Source organism: Dromiciops gliroides, chromosome 2, assembly GCF_019393635.1.
Source record: "Dromiciops gliroides isolate mDroGli1 chromosome 2, mDroGli1.pri, whole genome shotgun sequence".
Lineage (NCBI taxonomy): Eukaryota > Metazoa > Chordata > Mammalia > Microbiotheria > Microbiotheriidae > Dromiciops > Dromiciops gliroides.
This window is the reverse complement of record NC_057862.1, coordinates 193,416,369-193,429,137: the sequence shown is the minus strand read 5'-3', so window position 1 is coordinate 193,429,137 and position 12,769 is coordinate 193,416,369. Positions and strand designations below refer to the sequence as shown.

Here is a 12,769-nt window from a genome sequence, read left to right as displayed (position 1 = left end):
CTGGGAGTTTCTCTTTACTGGAACAACAAAAAATTTGGAGTAGATAATTGTTGTAAAAGTATTATGTTTCTGAAAGAAGAATTGCAAACTGTCAACAGTAATGAAAGTTGCTCTGAATAAATAATATGGTAAATACAAATTAAAACAATTCATTCCTCAAATAGCAAAGAAGATAAGAAAGAAAATGGCATTGGATAGACTTAGACATACTAGCTCATTATAGGTAGAGCTGGGAATTAGGCCAAACTTGCTGGAAAATAATTTCACATTATGTGAAAAAGCCATTAAACTGTTTCAGCCCTTTATTAAGTACCCGTTGTGTTCCAGGCATTGTGCTGGACACTAGAGGGAAAAGAGTCCCTGGCCTCAAAGAATGAATGCAGGCTGATATTGAAAGGCACTGAGAGCTTAGGGGAAGGGGGAAGGTGGCACATAGGCTGAACTTTGAAAAAAATTAGGGTTTCCGAGAAAAAGAAGTGAGAATCGGGGAGGCCATTCCAGGCAGGGAGGACAGAGTCAGTGCAGGAACATAAAAACAGGCTTCAGTTACGCTTAGCGAGACTGGATGTATGTATGGTGCAGGATAGTGCTGAGAAAGGAGCTTGGAGCCAGATGGGGAGGTGCTTTACATGTTAAACACAGGTCCTGCAGTCAATATGGGAGCCACTGGGACGTGAGTAATGAAATAACTTCACACAGTGGGATAGGAGCTTTAGGAAAATCTGTCTGTCTGCTGTGTGAAGGAAGCCGCATTTTGTGTCTTAAGCAGGACGCTGTCTCCCTGCCTTTTCTCTTCCCCCTTCCCTTTCCATGTTTCTAAAGTTTCTATTTCTGTTGAGGGCATAGTCATCCTGGTTCATTCACAACCTGGAACTGTTTTCAACTCTCTCCTTTATCCCTCACATTTAATCAATTGCAATGTCTTATCTCATACTCATCCCCTTCTTTCTGTGCACCACAGCCAGCTTAGTTCAAGGCCTCCTGAGATCTCAACTGGATTATTAAAGTAACCTTCACATTGGTCTCCCTGACTCCAGTCTGTCTCTTTCTCTAATCCCTCTTCTATACAACTGCCAAAGTCATATTCCTAAAGAATAGGTATGACCATGCCAGTCCCTGGCTCAGAAAATTCCTGTGCCTTCCTCTTGCTTCTTGGATAAAATGCAGATTTTAAAATTTGGCTTTTAAAGCTCTTCAGTCTGGCTGCAGCCTCTCTTTTCAGGCTAATGCACTTCACTCCTCTTCTTGGACTTTCTGTTACAGTCACATTGGTGTGCTTTGCTATTTCCTGTGCTCCCATGCCTGTGTATAGGCTACCGCCCATGCTTGGACTACCCCTCCTTACCTCCACCTCATAGAATAGCTAGCTAGCTTCCTTCAAAGGTCAGTGCATGTGTCACCTTCTGTAGTAAGTTTCTTTGATCTCCAGTTTCTGATGCCTTCCCCTTGAAAACAACTTATTATATATTTTAATTTATTTTCCTATGTTCTCCCAATAAAATGTAAGCTCCTTGAGGGCAGAGACTTTCTGTTTTTTTCTTTCTGTATCCAGCTTTAGCATAGTGCCTGGAACATAGTAGGCATTTCAGTGATTACCGAATTGAAATGAACATGGCAACCTCACTACTGGGCATACGTCCCCAAGGAGATTGATTAAAGGCAAAAATGCCCCATGTTTACTAAAACTTCCATATTAACATTTCAGTAACAAAAAATGAGAAACAAAATCGTCACTTGAGGGAATGCCTGAACAAATTGTGAGTTCAGATATAGATAAGAAACAATATGATGGGGCAGCTAGGTGGCACCTAGGTGGCACAGTGGATAGAGCACTGGCCCTGGATTCAGGAGGACCTGAGTTCAAATCCGACCTCAGGCACTTGACACTTACTAGCTGTGTGACCCTGGGCAAGTCACCCTCATTGCCCTGAAAAAAAGAAAAAAGAAACAATATGAGGAATTCAGGGAAACAAATAAACTGATGCAGAGTGAAGGACGTAGTACCAGAAAAATGACAACTACTGTACCATAATGGAAATTGAAGCAACACTAAAAAAAAAAAAAGCAGGCTGACTGAATGATTGTAATGACCAGTCTTAAGCCCGCAGAAGAGATAACAAAATGCACTTGCCTCCATTTAGTACACAGTGGACGTGAAAGCAGGATGCACTTGGAGCCATTACTGTATTGTTTGGTTTTACTTTTCTCCGTTAAAAAGGAGAAGATTGAGTGGAGTGGACATGGGGAATGCTATCAGGAAATGACTATAGTGTAAAAAATGAAATGTATCCAGAAAAGTATTTTTAAAAAGGAATTTATGACAAGATAGGAGAGGTTTTGTCTCCTAGGGCAGTGGCTCTGGACGATACTAACAGAACTGTTTCTTTGAGGTCTTTGTCCAGCAGGGGATCTACTACTTCATAGATCCATGGTTTGTTTTCTAGACCAACAAGCAGCTTGATATCTTTGAGTGCCATGGTCCTCGGGCTGTTAGCTGCCTGGCTACAGCTCAGGAAGGTGCCCGAAGACTGCTGGTGGTGGGATCCTATGACTGCACCATCAGTGTTCGAGATGCTCGGAATGGACTCCTCCTCCGAACACTGGAGGGTCATAGCAAAACCATTCTCTGCATGAAGGTTAGTATTGGCTTCAGGGAGTTGTTGTAGCATGTATTATAAGTGGTGTGTTTCAGATGAAATGTCTAATATTCACAGCCTTCATTTTAAATAAAGTATAGCCTTTCTGTCTGAAAATGATAATTAAAAATTTTGTTCAGTATGTGTTATTTTAGGATATATATGTATATGCAAATAAACATATATATACACTCACACATATACATTGATAGTAGCCTTTAAGAGCAGGTGGGCTTGTCCTAAGGCTTATTGATTATTTATCTTATCTATCAATCATCTATATATCTCAGTGGTTAATTGCAGTAGATTCAGTCAGAACCCTTGTAATGATAGAGGTGGTTCTGTCATTGCAGATATAGTTGATCTGGAAAATAATCTTTTCCACCTGTAGTCATATTATGATTACATCAAATCAGTCTGGAAAATGGAATTCAGCAAGTGATAATTTGATGTGCATTATAGGAATGTGACAGTTCCCAATCTGTTGCATACTTTGGCTTATTTAAAATTTTTTTTTTCTTGAAGGTGGTGAATGATCTTGTATTCAGTGGCTCCAGTGACCAGTCTGTCCATGCCCACAACATTCATGTAAGCCATAACTGATTCTGGTGTTGATTTCAGCCTGGGAAGTTCCTTGGGACACAATAATAGAAAGCACAGATTTCCTCCATTGTAAAGGTCATTAGGGTTACACCTGTATGGAAGGTGCTTGGATAGAACAACACTGAGCTCCTTTGAAATAATACCTGGGGCAGCTAGATGGTGCAGTGGATAGAGCACCAGCCCTGGATTCAGGAGTACCTGAATTCAAATCTGGCCTCAGACACTTAACACTTACTAGCTGTGTGACCCTGAGCAAGTCACTTAACCCTAATTGCCTCATCAAAAAAAAAGAAAGAAAGAAAGAAATAATACCTGAAGGCTTTGATGTGCTCAAGAACAGTTTTAGTTTTACAAGGTTTTCTGGGAGTTCCTAACATTTAACTTCAAGATAATACATATGCAGGGGGCCTTGGTAAATCAAGATGTGGTTCATGTGTGTAGCTGTTAGTTTTTCTGCTCCCAGCTAACCTCTTTCCTCATTTCGGAAACTGGGGTTTGACTTGATTATCTCTAATGCCCTTTTCAGCTCTGATGTTCTGATATTCTCCTGGAATAACACAACTATGCCAGGATCACTTGATGTCCTTCTTTTTCCTCCTCCAGTGGAATAAAGGGGAGGTTTCCTTGCTGATCTCTCTCATAGGCCCTCCATTGTGTGTGGGTTCTTGAGTTTCTATTTAGCCATGTTCTTTATACATTCACTTGTTAGCATTATGAATGCCAAGTAGTAGACAGGAGTTTATATTTTAAATAGTGGTGAGTACTTGAAGAAAAGACTTAGGGATTAATGATTTTTAATTAATTTTTATTTCTTATTCCTTCTCCCTTATTTGGTACAGACTGGTGAGCTGGTACGATCTATAAAGGTCACAACCATGCAGTGACTGTGGTGAATATTCTGGGGAAGGTCATGGTGACTGCCTGCCTGGACAAGTTTGTTCGTGTCTATGAATTACAGGTAGACTCTGAAGCCATATGATCACATTTTGATTACATGACCCACCAAGGTCATCTGAGTTTGTCTGAGGCCCCCCGGGGGGGGGGGGTAAGGGTAGAAAACACAAGGGTAGGGATTAGGGATTGGATCAAAATGGGACATTTAGAATAAGTGATTGAAGGAAGTATCTGAAAGAAGATGTACAGGGTTAGAGTGGATATTAGTGAGAGGGGAAAGACCAGTGACTATATGACACCAAAGAGTTAAAAAAGACAAACCAGCTTCAGTCCCTAGGTGTTGTGGCAAAGTTTTGAAAACTGCTAAATGTTAAGAATTAAATTATTTTTTAGCAGCAAATGAAGGTTTATAATGATTCTTATACAAAGGGTCAGTGTCCTCAAATATGGTACCTTACAAAAAGTTAGTGACCAAACTTTTCATTCTTCTGGTTACTAAGCTCTCCTTGAGGGAGGACATACCTTGTGGATTTTTAAATTAAAAAAAATTTTTTTTTTCAATTGTCAGAGCCATATGTTTTCTCTCTCATCTTCCCTTATTAGGGGAAAAAAAAAAAGAAAAAACAAAATCTTTGTGTAACTAATAAGCAATAGTTAGCAAAATAAATTCCCATATTGGTCTTGTCCAGTATTGTGTCTTTTTATCCATCTCTGGGTAGTATTCTTTATCAGCATCCCCTGGAATTGTACACCTGGTGATTTTCCCAGAAGCCCAAAACTCCATAGTGTGATGGAAAGAGGAACATCTTAGGAGTTGTGAGGAACGGGGTTCTAGTTTTTTATTAGTAATTAGCTATAGAACCATAGTCAAGTCACTTGGCCACACGGACTTCAGTTTCCTCCATGGTGAAAGGGAAGTTGATGAATGCTAAGGTTCCCTTCAGCTGCAAGGTCCTGTGTTCCTATGACTTATTTTTGGTCTCTTATTCTGTTGTGGAGCCTCAGTGGTCATGTTCAGTGAACTGTATGAATAACCTTTTTTATAATGCTTTTTTTCCCCCTCTTCAAGTCTCATGACCGTTTGCAAGTTTATGGAGGACACAAGGATATGATAATGTGTATGACGATTCATAAGAGTATGGTAAGTGCTGCTCCTGTCATATGTTAACTTTTTAAAGTGATATCATCTCAGAGATATCCCTCAGATAGCGCTGATACGTCTGGCACAGGGAGGGAGATAGGGAGCTGGCGTCTAAGGTAAGAAAACCTGGGTTCACATTCGAGGCTTCTGACATATACTGGCTGTGTGGCTCTGGACAAGTCACTCTACTTGTCAGCTTCTCTGAGACTCTAAACTGCAGATGGCTTTGCTAGTGAGTACATGAACCAGGAAAGTCAAAAGAGAAAGAAAAGTATCAGAAATATGGCAACATACCACAAAGATTATATATTCTGACCATATTGGATTTATATAAAAAATGTAGTTATTTAGAAATCATTCAATACAAAGATCATATTAATAACTGGAGGAACAAAATAAGATGTAATCAATAGATACTGAAAAGGCTTTGGTCAAGATATAACACCCATAAGAGCAGCTAGGGTGGCGCAGTGGATAAAGCACCGGCCCCTGGATTCAGGAGGACCTGAGTTCAAATCCAGCTTCAGACACTTGACACTAGCTGTGTGACCCTGGGCAAGTCACTTAACCCCCATTGCCCTGCCAAAACAACAACAAAAAAGATATAACACCCATATCTGTTCTAGAACAACAACAATAATTGTAGAAATATAACAATAAGTGAATCTTTCCTAATGTGAATAAGTAATATTGTAAAGGAGAGAAACCAGCTTGCTATGCTGAGAGGACAGCACTCCAAATTCTAGAATATAATTAAGCTATGCTGGCTTTGATATATTATTGGAAAAACCAAGAAGTAAGATCAGAGGTAAAAGCAAGGATTTCCATTATCACCACTATTTGATCAAGTGCTAAAAATGTAGACAAGAAAATGAAGTTGAGGGGATAATCTTAGTCCAAGAAAAAATACAATTATCCTTTTTGCAGATGATATGGTAATTTACTTAGAGAACCTAGAGTTAATTAAGAAACTAAAAGGAAATATAATTTTATCAGACTTCCACTCTGATATTTGGGCGGCATAACCAGACTTTCAATGCTTAAGAATTGGCAGACATTTAATTAATTGCAAGGTATTTGCCAGTAACCTGGGATAAAAACATAGGCAGGGATTATAAAGTGAAATGCTTAATTAAGCCTTTATCAGGAGTTACCAAAAAGTTAGCAAATTTCAGCTCATCTAACTTTCTTATGCATCACTGGAAATGGATTGGTGGAAAAAGTCACAAGAGTAATGGAAAACCTTTACACCTGCCAAAGAGGAGTGGCATTGTGTTCTCTTTCCACTTTTTACTTTTCCATCAGCTTAAACAGTCCTGAGCATCAGTTTCCCATAAAGCTCAGTTCTTTTGTCATAACAAGATAACCTTTGTAATCTTGGATAAGTCACTTAGAACCTCTCTGGTTTGTTTTCATCTGTACAATGAGGCCAGTGGGCTAGATTTGTAATGGTCCTTCTGTTGCCCTCCTCCTGAGATTATGTCCAGTTTTGTCTTTGTTGTATCCTGTTTCTTTGTAGTGATTTGCATTTGTTTCCCCCTTTAGCTCCTTAAGAGAAGGGACAGTTTTTGCCTTTCTTTGTATCTCCAGGTATATAGCAGATGTTTAATAAATACTTGCTAACTTAGTGGTCAGTAGTCCGATTTTGAAGTTGCTTTGCTTTTCTAGTTATTGCAGTGAATCTATGTTATGGAAATGCCTATACCCACAAACTACCCAGCTCCAGTGGCTACAACTTATTTTTGAATCTTATTTGAAGATTTTTTTTTTAAGTTGGTCTTAATGTGCTCTTTTCCAGATTTATACTGCTGTTATGATAGGTAGCAATCCAGGCTGTAAGCTAAATCTGATGCAGAATTTTCGCTGTTGGGTAAGGAGTTACCTCATTTTGGAAGCCTTGAGGAGAGACCGAATAACAAGGTCAGGATTGTTATAAAACTACCTAGGTGTAGGTTGGATTATATCCTTGCTAACTCTGAGATTCTGAATTGTCTGAGCAAAGCTTTTCTGGGGGCGGCTAGGTGGCGCAGTGGATAGAGCACCGGCCCTGGAGTCAGGAGTACCTGAGTTCAAATCCGGCCTCAGACACTTAACACTTACTAGCTGTGTGACCCTGGGCAAGTCACTAAACCCCAATTGCCTCACTAAAAAAAAAAAAAAAAAAAAAAAAGCTTTTCTGGCTGCTAGCTTATTTGTGGTTCATGCTAGTAGTTCTCACATTAATTTCTGAATCTTCATGATCAGTAATCTATTTTTTTGAATAACTACTGAATGTGTGATAGACACCAGAATAGCGGGATCTTATTAATATGTTACATAGATATATTATTTTCTGAGTGCTTACAGTCTCATACAAGTGGCAACCATAGTTAAATAAGTGTGCATATTTAGACATCATTTATATTTATACTTTACTCTGAAGGTAAAGCATGCTGGAGATAAAAGTTAGAAGTATACAGAATGCTCAGAGAAGTCTCCTGTAACAGTCATGTGGAATAAGGAGACATAGTATTAATCTGCTAACAAGGACAGCCTACAGAATTCTACAAACATAGCTTAGTTGTTCTAGGTGGCTATACCAGCTCATTTGTCAATTGTATCTGTACTAGTCTCCTTTGAAATTCTTTCATTTGCTTAAAAAGAATAATTTGTGGTCCTGAAATATTCCCTATTACCAATCTCTGAGCTTCTTGCCCAGCAGCAACTAAGAAAATCCCAAACCCTGAATCTTCACGATTCCACTAGTAGTGTATTTGTGATTCTCCTGAGTCTTAACCCAAGTACAACCTGCTGATGTACCAGACCTCCTTGTGTGATTTATATTTATGACAGTGTAACTTGGCTACATTTGGTTATCATCCTCCGTAAAGACAAGTAGTTCAGCATGTTTCAGAGTCACAAGTCTAATAGCTATATTGAATAAGAGAGATGGGGAAATTACTTGATTTTTAGGTATACATAGGGCCCAAGTGAGAAAGTTCTCCACATTTTTTTCTTCCTTCTGTTACCTTAACTTTTTCCTTTCATCGTTTTGTTTCCAGTGCATGGTTGCTCATTGATATTTGGTGTTGTAGATCACCCTCAAACAACACTTGCTAACTGACCACACCAACCCAAACTTTCAGACTTTGAATGTCGTTGGAAAGAATTGTGATGCGTTCTTTACTGCTAGGAAAGGATCCAAGCAGGTATGTGTGCATGAAAGTTAGGAGACTTTTAGTTTCTTCTCCTATTTCTGCAATTGCTAGCTAGCTATGTAGACTTGTCTGTTTCACATGATGTGTGTTACTAAGTGGATACTAAGTGATCAAGCTTTGTGACATTAGACCTCAAGACAGATGGCTGGTTACCTTTCTATTATGCTTACAAGTCATCTATCTTGAGGTCTATTGAATTCCAGTCCAAGGAACCTCCCCAATTCTTATTTCTTAGAATTTTATTGTAATGAATATTACTAGAGACAAGGATTTGGAAAACTTTTTTGGTTATTGATATATACACATATTCTTGTGATGATGATTTTCTGTAATGTTTGACCTATTAATAATAAGTGAACTGTTCTGTAGCAATTAGATTTGAAATTTAGGCTTAAAAGTGTGTGTGGGGGGGTCACTTCAGGGACATAAAAAACACTATTCAGTTTTAAAATCCAGCATTTGAATTCAGAGACCTCTTACATTGCCGTTATCTTAGGTTAGGAATGCCTTCATTCTTCTTAGTAATGCTACTACTGTTAGAACTATTATAAAATGAAAAATTGCAGAAATTCATGACTCTTTTGTAGTGGGGAGGAGTCTCTCTGTGCCTTTTAGGTTGATGTGTGCCTTCTGCTAACTCTTAACTGATGGATTCCTCTGTCCCTTTCTTCTTAGGATGCAGCAGGACATATTGAACGACATGCTGAAGATGACAGCAAAATTGATTCATGAAGTTTTTACCTCCCACGTTGGGAAGTTGTTTAGACTATTATTGCCCATATCAACCCCCCTATGCACCACTCCTCCCAGCTTTTTCCTCCCTCCCCTTTCCCCCTCATCTCCCTCCCCCTTTACCAAAAAAAAAAAAGGCAAAAAGGGAATATGATTATTCTGCCAGGCTAAAAATGCCACGAGCCTGTACAGTTCTGTGGGAATATGGGTTAACTCTTTGAGGTCAAGCTGAAGGCTTGTTATTTAATGAAGTGTAACAAATGGTAACATGCCCCTGGGGATGGTGCAGTGCAGATACACAAAGCCCTTCTGTAAGGGCAGAATGATCTGTGTCCATTAATGTGCTCCAGGTGTTTAATAGATGTGAGTCACACTCTTGACAAATAATTTTTTAAAAAATTTAAGTTATTAAAGTGGTTTAGATACCAAACCAAAATATCTGATTGTTAGGTGCAGTCAGATTCTGCAATTCCAGAATTGAGTTTTAATTTCCTTTCTGCAAGTTACTGCCAGGTATTTTCATGTTAAATTGGAAGTCAATTGTTTGCTTTTTTAATGTAATGTGCTATTTAAGTGTCAATATTATTCCTTTGAAATTGGATGAAGTTTGTGATAAGTGGTAAAGGACACAGTGCTTTTGGAGGTGGAATGACTGTTCTGCAAATGACTGCACTTCAGGTTACCTAGGGTCTGGCAGCTAAACCCTGTTCATTCAGCAGAAACATACTGATTCATACCCAAACACTTATTGGTATGACTTTCTCTGCTTATATGAATAACACTGATCTTTACTATTGAACTGGAGTATGTAGTGTAAATATAATCTAGTAAAGAGACATAATTGAGGTGAAGCCTTCATTTTGTTTTCTGGGCTTCTGATTCTTAAGCTTTTGAGGTCTAGAGCCTTAAGGCTTAATCCAGAACTGACTTCCTTCTCTTCCCACTCCTCACTCTCCAACCAGGTTAGGTTGACCTGGCCTTGGAACATGGTCATTTTCCACCTGAATTTATAAAGGATGCTCCCAGTTCTCTGCCCAATATACAGCCATACTTTATGAAGACTGTGGAGTTAGGGTGGAACACCTGCAACCTACTGTAGAAAACCAACAGGTGATTTCTTGTTATTTCTACAGTCAGTGTCTTTTCCTTTCCACCCCACCAGACAATGAGAGGAAAAAGTACTGTCTTGGCTCTGTTGGAGGGGAACATTCTTCTCATTCTTTTGGATTTGGGGAAAGGGGGTATCTTTCTTGGTCATTTAGAAATTGAAACTGTAGAAGGTGTTTCATGATTTATCTAGCCCAGAAATGTTGCCTAGAGGTTGATAAGAAAGGAAGGAAAAGAACCACTACAGCTTCATGATGTGAAATGTCTCAGAGTCTGAGAGATGCAGGTTTTCCCTGTCAGTATATCCCAGTCACATACCCTCCTTTCAGCTCTAGGACATATAAGGATTTAGGGCTTACAAATGGCTCTAAAATTCCTTCCTTTTACCCATTTATTAACTGAATTATGGTGTTATGTTTAGGAGGATGAAAAAATTTATTGTGTGAGGTTTGTGTGTCCTTTTATTATTTTTAGTAGCATTTAAAAAAACAGTTTTTATACTCACATCTCTGCTTCCTTTTAAAGGTTTAGAGTTGTGATTGGAGAATTCAGGCCAGCCTGTGGGTATAATGGGAATGCACCCCTCAGGGGGATTCATTTGGGTCTGCTCTGGCAGGGCGAGTGTTCTTTCTTTAGGCCATCTGTGGGTGGGGCATTTAGAACCAAAGCCTCAATCCATTGCAGTGCCAGGCTTGCCATGTGGTAAGACCGATAATCCATTAATCAGCAGTCCTTAAATACTTGTTTCCATTGGTTAACTCATTTTCAAACAGAGGGAAAGTGACTTGCGGGAAAGTCTGAAAGATCAAGGCTTGGCAGCCCCTTGAAGTAATTGTTTTCAGAAGCCCTAATACCACAGGAAAGTATGTGGGATGTTCTTTGGAAGTCTGAGAATATTGACGAAGGTGATTGAGGTAGCTGAAGTGAAGGAGGGTATGCAGTGTGTGTCTGCCTTTGTGTGTGCACCGCGCGCATGTGCCTTTGACAATTTGTCACATCTCCCAGATTTCTTTGGAAGAATGCGGAAACATTTATATTGTAAGAACATGCAGAAATCTCATTCATAGCTATACATGATGTACTTTTTAGAAATGAAAATCTATGGATGTGAGTTCTTGTTTGAAATTGAGGGAGTAAACACTTAGAGCGTGTGTGTGTGTGTGTGTGTGTGTGTGTGTGTGTGTGTGTGTGTGTGTGTGTGTGTAAAGTATTTGAAAGAGGCACATGCAGACCCTTAGGGATTTTTGTCTGTTTATATTTGGTTTGTTTTAATCTGCAAGAATGGTCCAAAGCTGACCTCTAAGTTTTTGGTCTTATCTCACAGAGAAACATTGAACATAGATTGTTGCTTCTAGTTGGCAGTTTATGGGGAATCTAATCATTGAAGGGACTGTTAGAAGATAAAACCAAAATAGGCTGTCATTGGAAGTTGAGGTTGGATTACAGAAACCATTTCTGTGATGCTACTTTTGAGTAGCTATGACTGATTTGGAGGCCAGAGCCCCAGGGAAGAACTGCAGTGTGTATGTGTGTGCATGCATGTGTGTTCATAGTTTAAGATGATGTTTGTGTTATTGCAGCCTACTTAGAATTTCAGGCTAGGATTTAGGCAGGTTCAAGGGAATATACTTAAGCCAAGCAAAATCCAGTGAGGTAAATTCAAAAGGAGGGAAATATTTGGACCTATGATATTACTTGAACCTGAATAAGTCAGTAGCATAGGCCTGCCTTTGCCTAAAGAGAATATTCTTCTGCAGGGACAGCTTCACTCTACTCCTCAGACCTGGACTGTGGCAGGCTGTTGCATTTTGCGCTAAACAACCTGTAACTTGTATGCAGAGGACTTGCTGTGTGAGTTACTGTAATCCTGAGTGATGTTTTTGTCGGTTATGTTATAAACATCTTTAGTAACCACATAAATGTGGTTTGAAGTCAGTTTTGCTTTAGGGAGACAGTGTAACCAATATTGAGAAGGGAATTATTGCTAGGCAGGAGTCCAGGGTGGAGTAGGGGGCATAGGTTTAAGTGGAGAAAGAAGCAGGGAGTACAAGCTCTTGGCTTGCTTAAATAGTTTGGCTTAAAGTCTCTAACCTTTTAATTGTACTCTAATGTTTTAGCAGCCCATGAGGCCTATTAGGAAAGCACCCTCCACAGGTACCTGGACTCTGCAAAGTAATGGTCTTATTTGTGCCACTGACCTCTTCCCCTACTCCACCTCTATTCCTCAGGGTCCTGAAGAAAAGCAAGTTATATCACTTGCTTCCTCCTCCTGTCCCATAGGCTTAGGACAGTGAGGAGTTTATTTGTACAACTGCCCTTGTAGGCGTGGTGAGGTCCCCACCCCCAGCTTGCTTCTGACCAGTGATGCTGGTTTAGCAGATAGTAATAGAAGTTATCCTTGGAGTAGTGATAGGGTCTAGACTGAGTTTCATGTACAAATGTGTTCTAAGTTATCCCTT

The 12,769-nt window shown here is 39.5% G+C and overlaps 1 protein-coding gene across 1 annotated transcript in view; it reads left to right on the top strand.

Annotated features, from left to right (window-relative positions):
* The window catches only part of ZNF106 (zinc finger protein 106), a 99,159-nt gene extending 86,946 nt beyond the window's left edge, over positions 1 to 12,213 (top strand). The window contains 9 exon segments of the mRNA XM_043981917.1: positions 2,445 to 2,636; positions 3,162 to 3,224; positions 4,079 to 4,094; positions 4,097 to 4,197; positions 5,203 to 5,274; positions 7,073 to 7,151; positions 8,316 to 8,353; positions 8,355 to 8,462; positions 9,147 to 12,213. Of these exon segments, the coding sequence (XP_043837852.1) occupies positions 2,445 to 2,636; positions 3,162 to 3,224; positions 4,079 to 4,094; positions 4,097 to 4,197; positions 5,203 to 5,274; positions 7,073 to 7,151; positions 8,316 to 8,353; positions 8,355 to 8,462; positions 9,147 to 9,203 (726 nt within the window). The 3' untranslated portion in view covers positions 9,204 to 12,213.
* Positions 12,214 to 12,769: the final 556 nt, after the last annotated feature.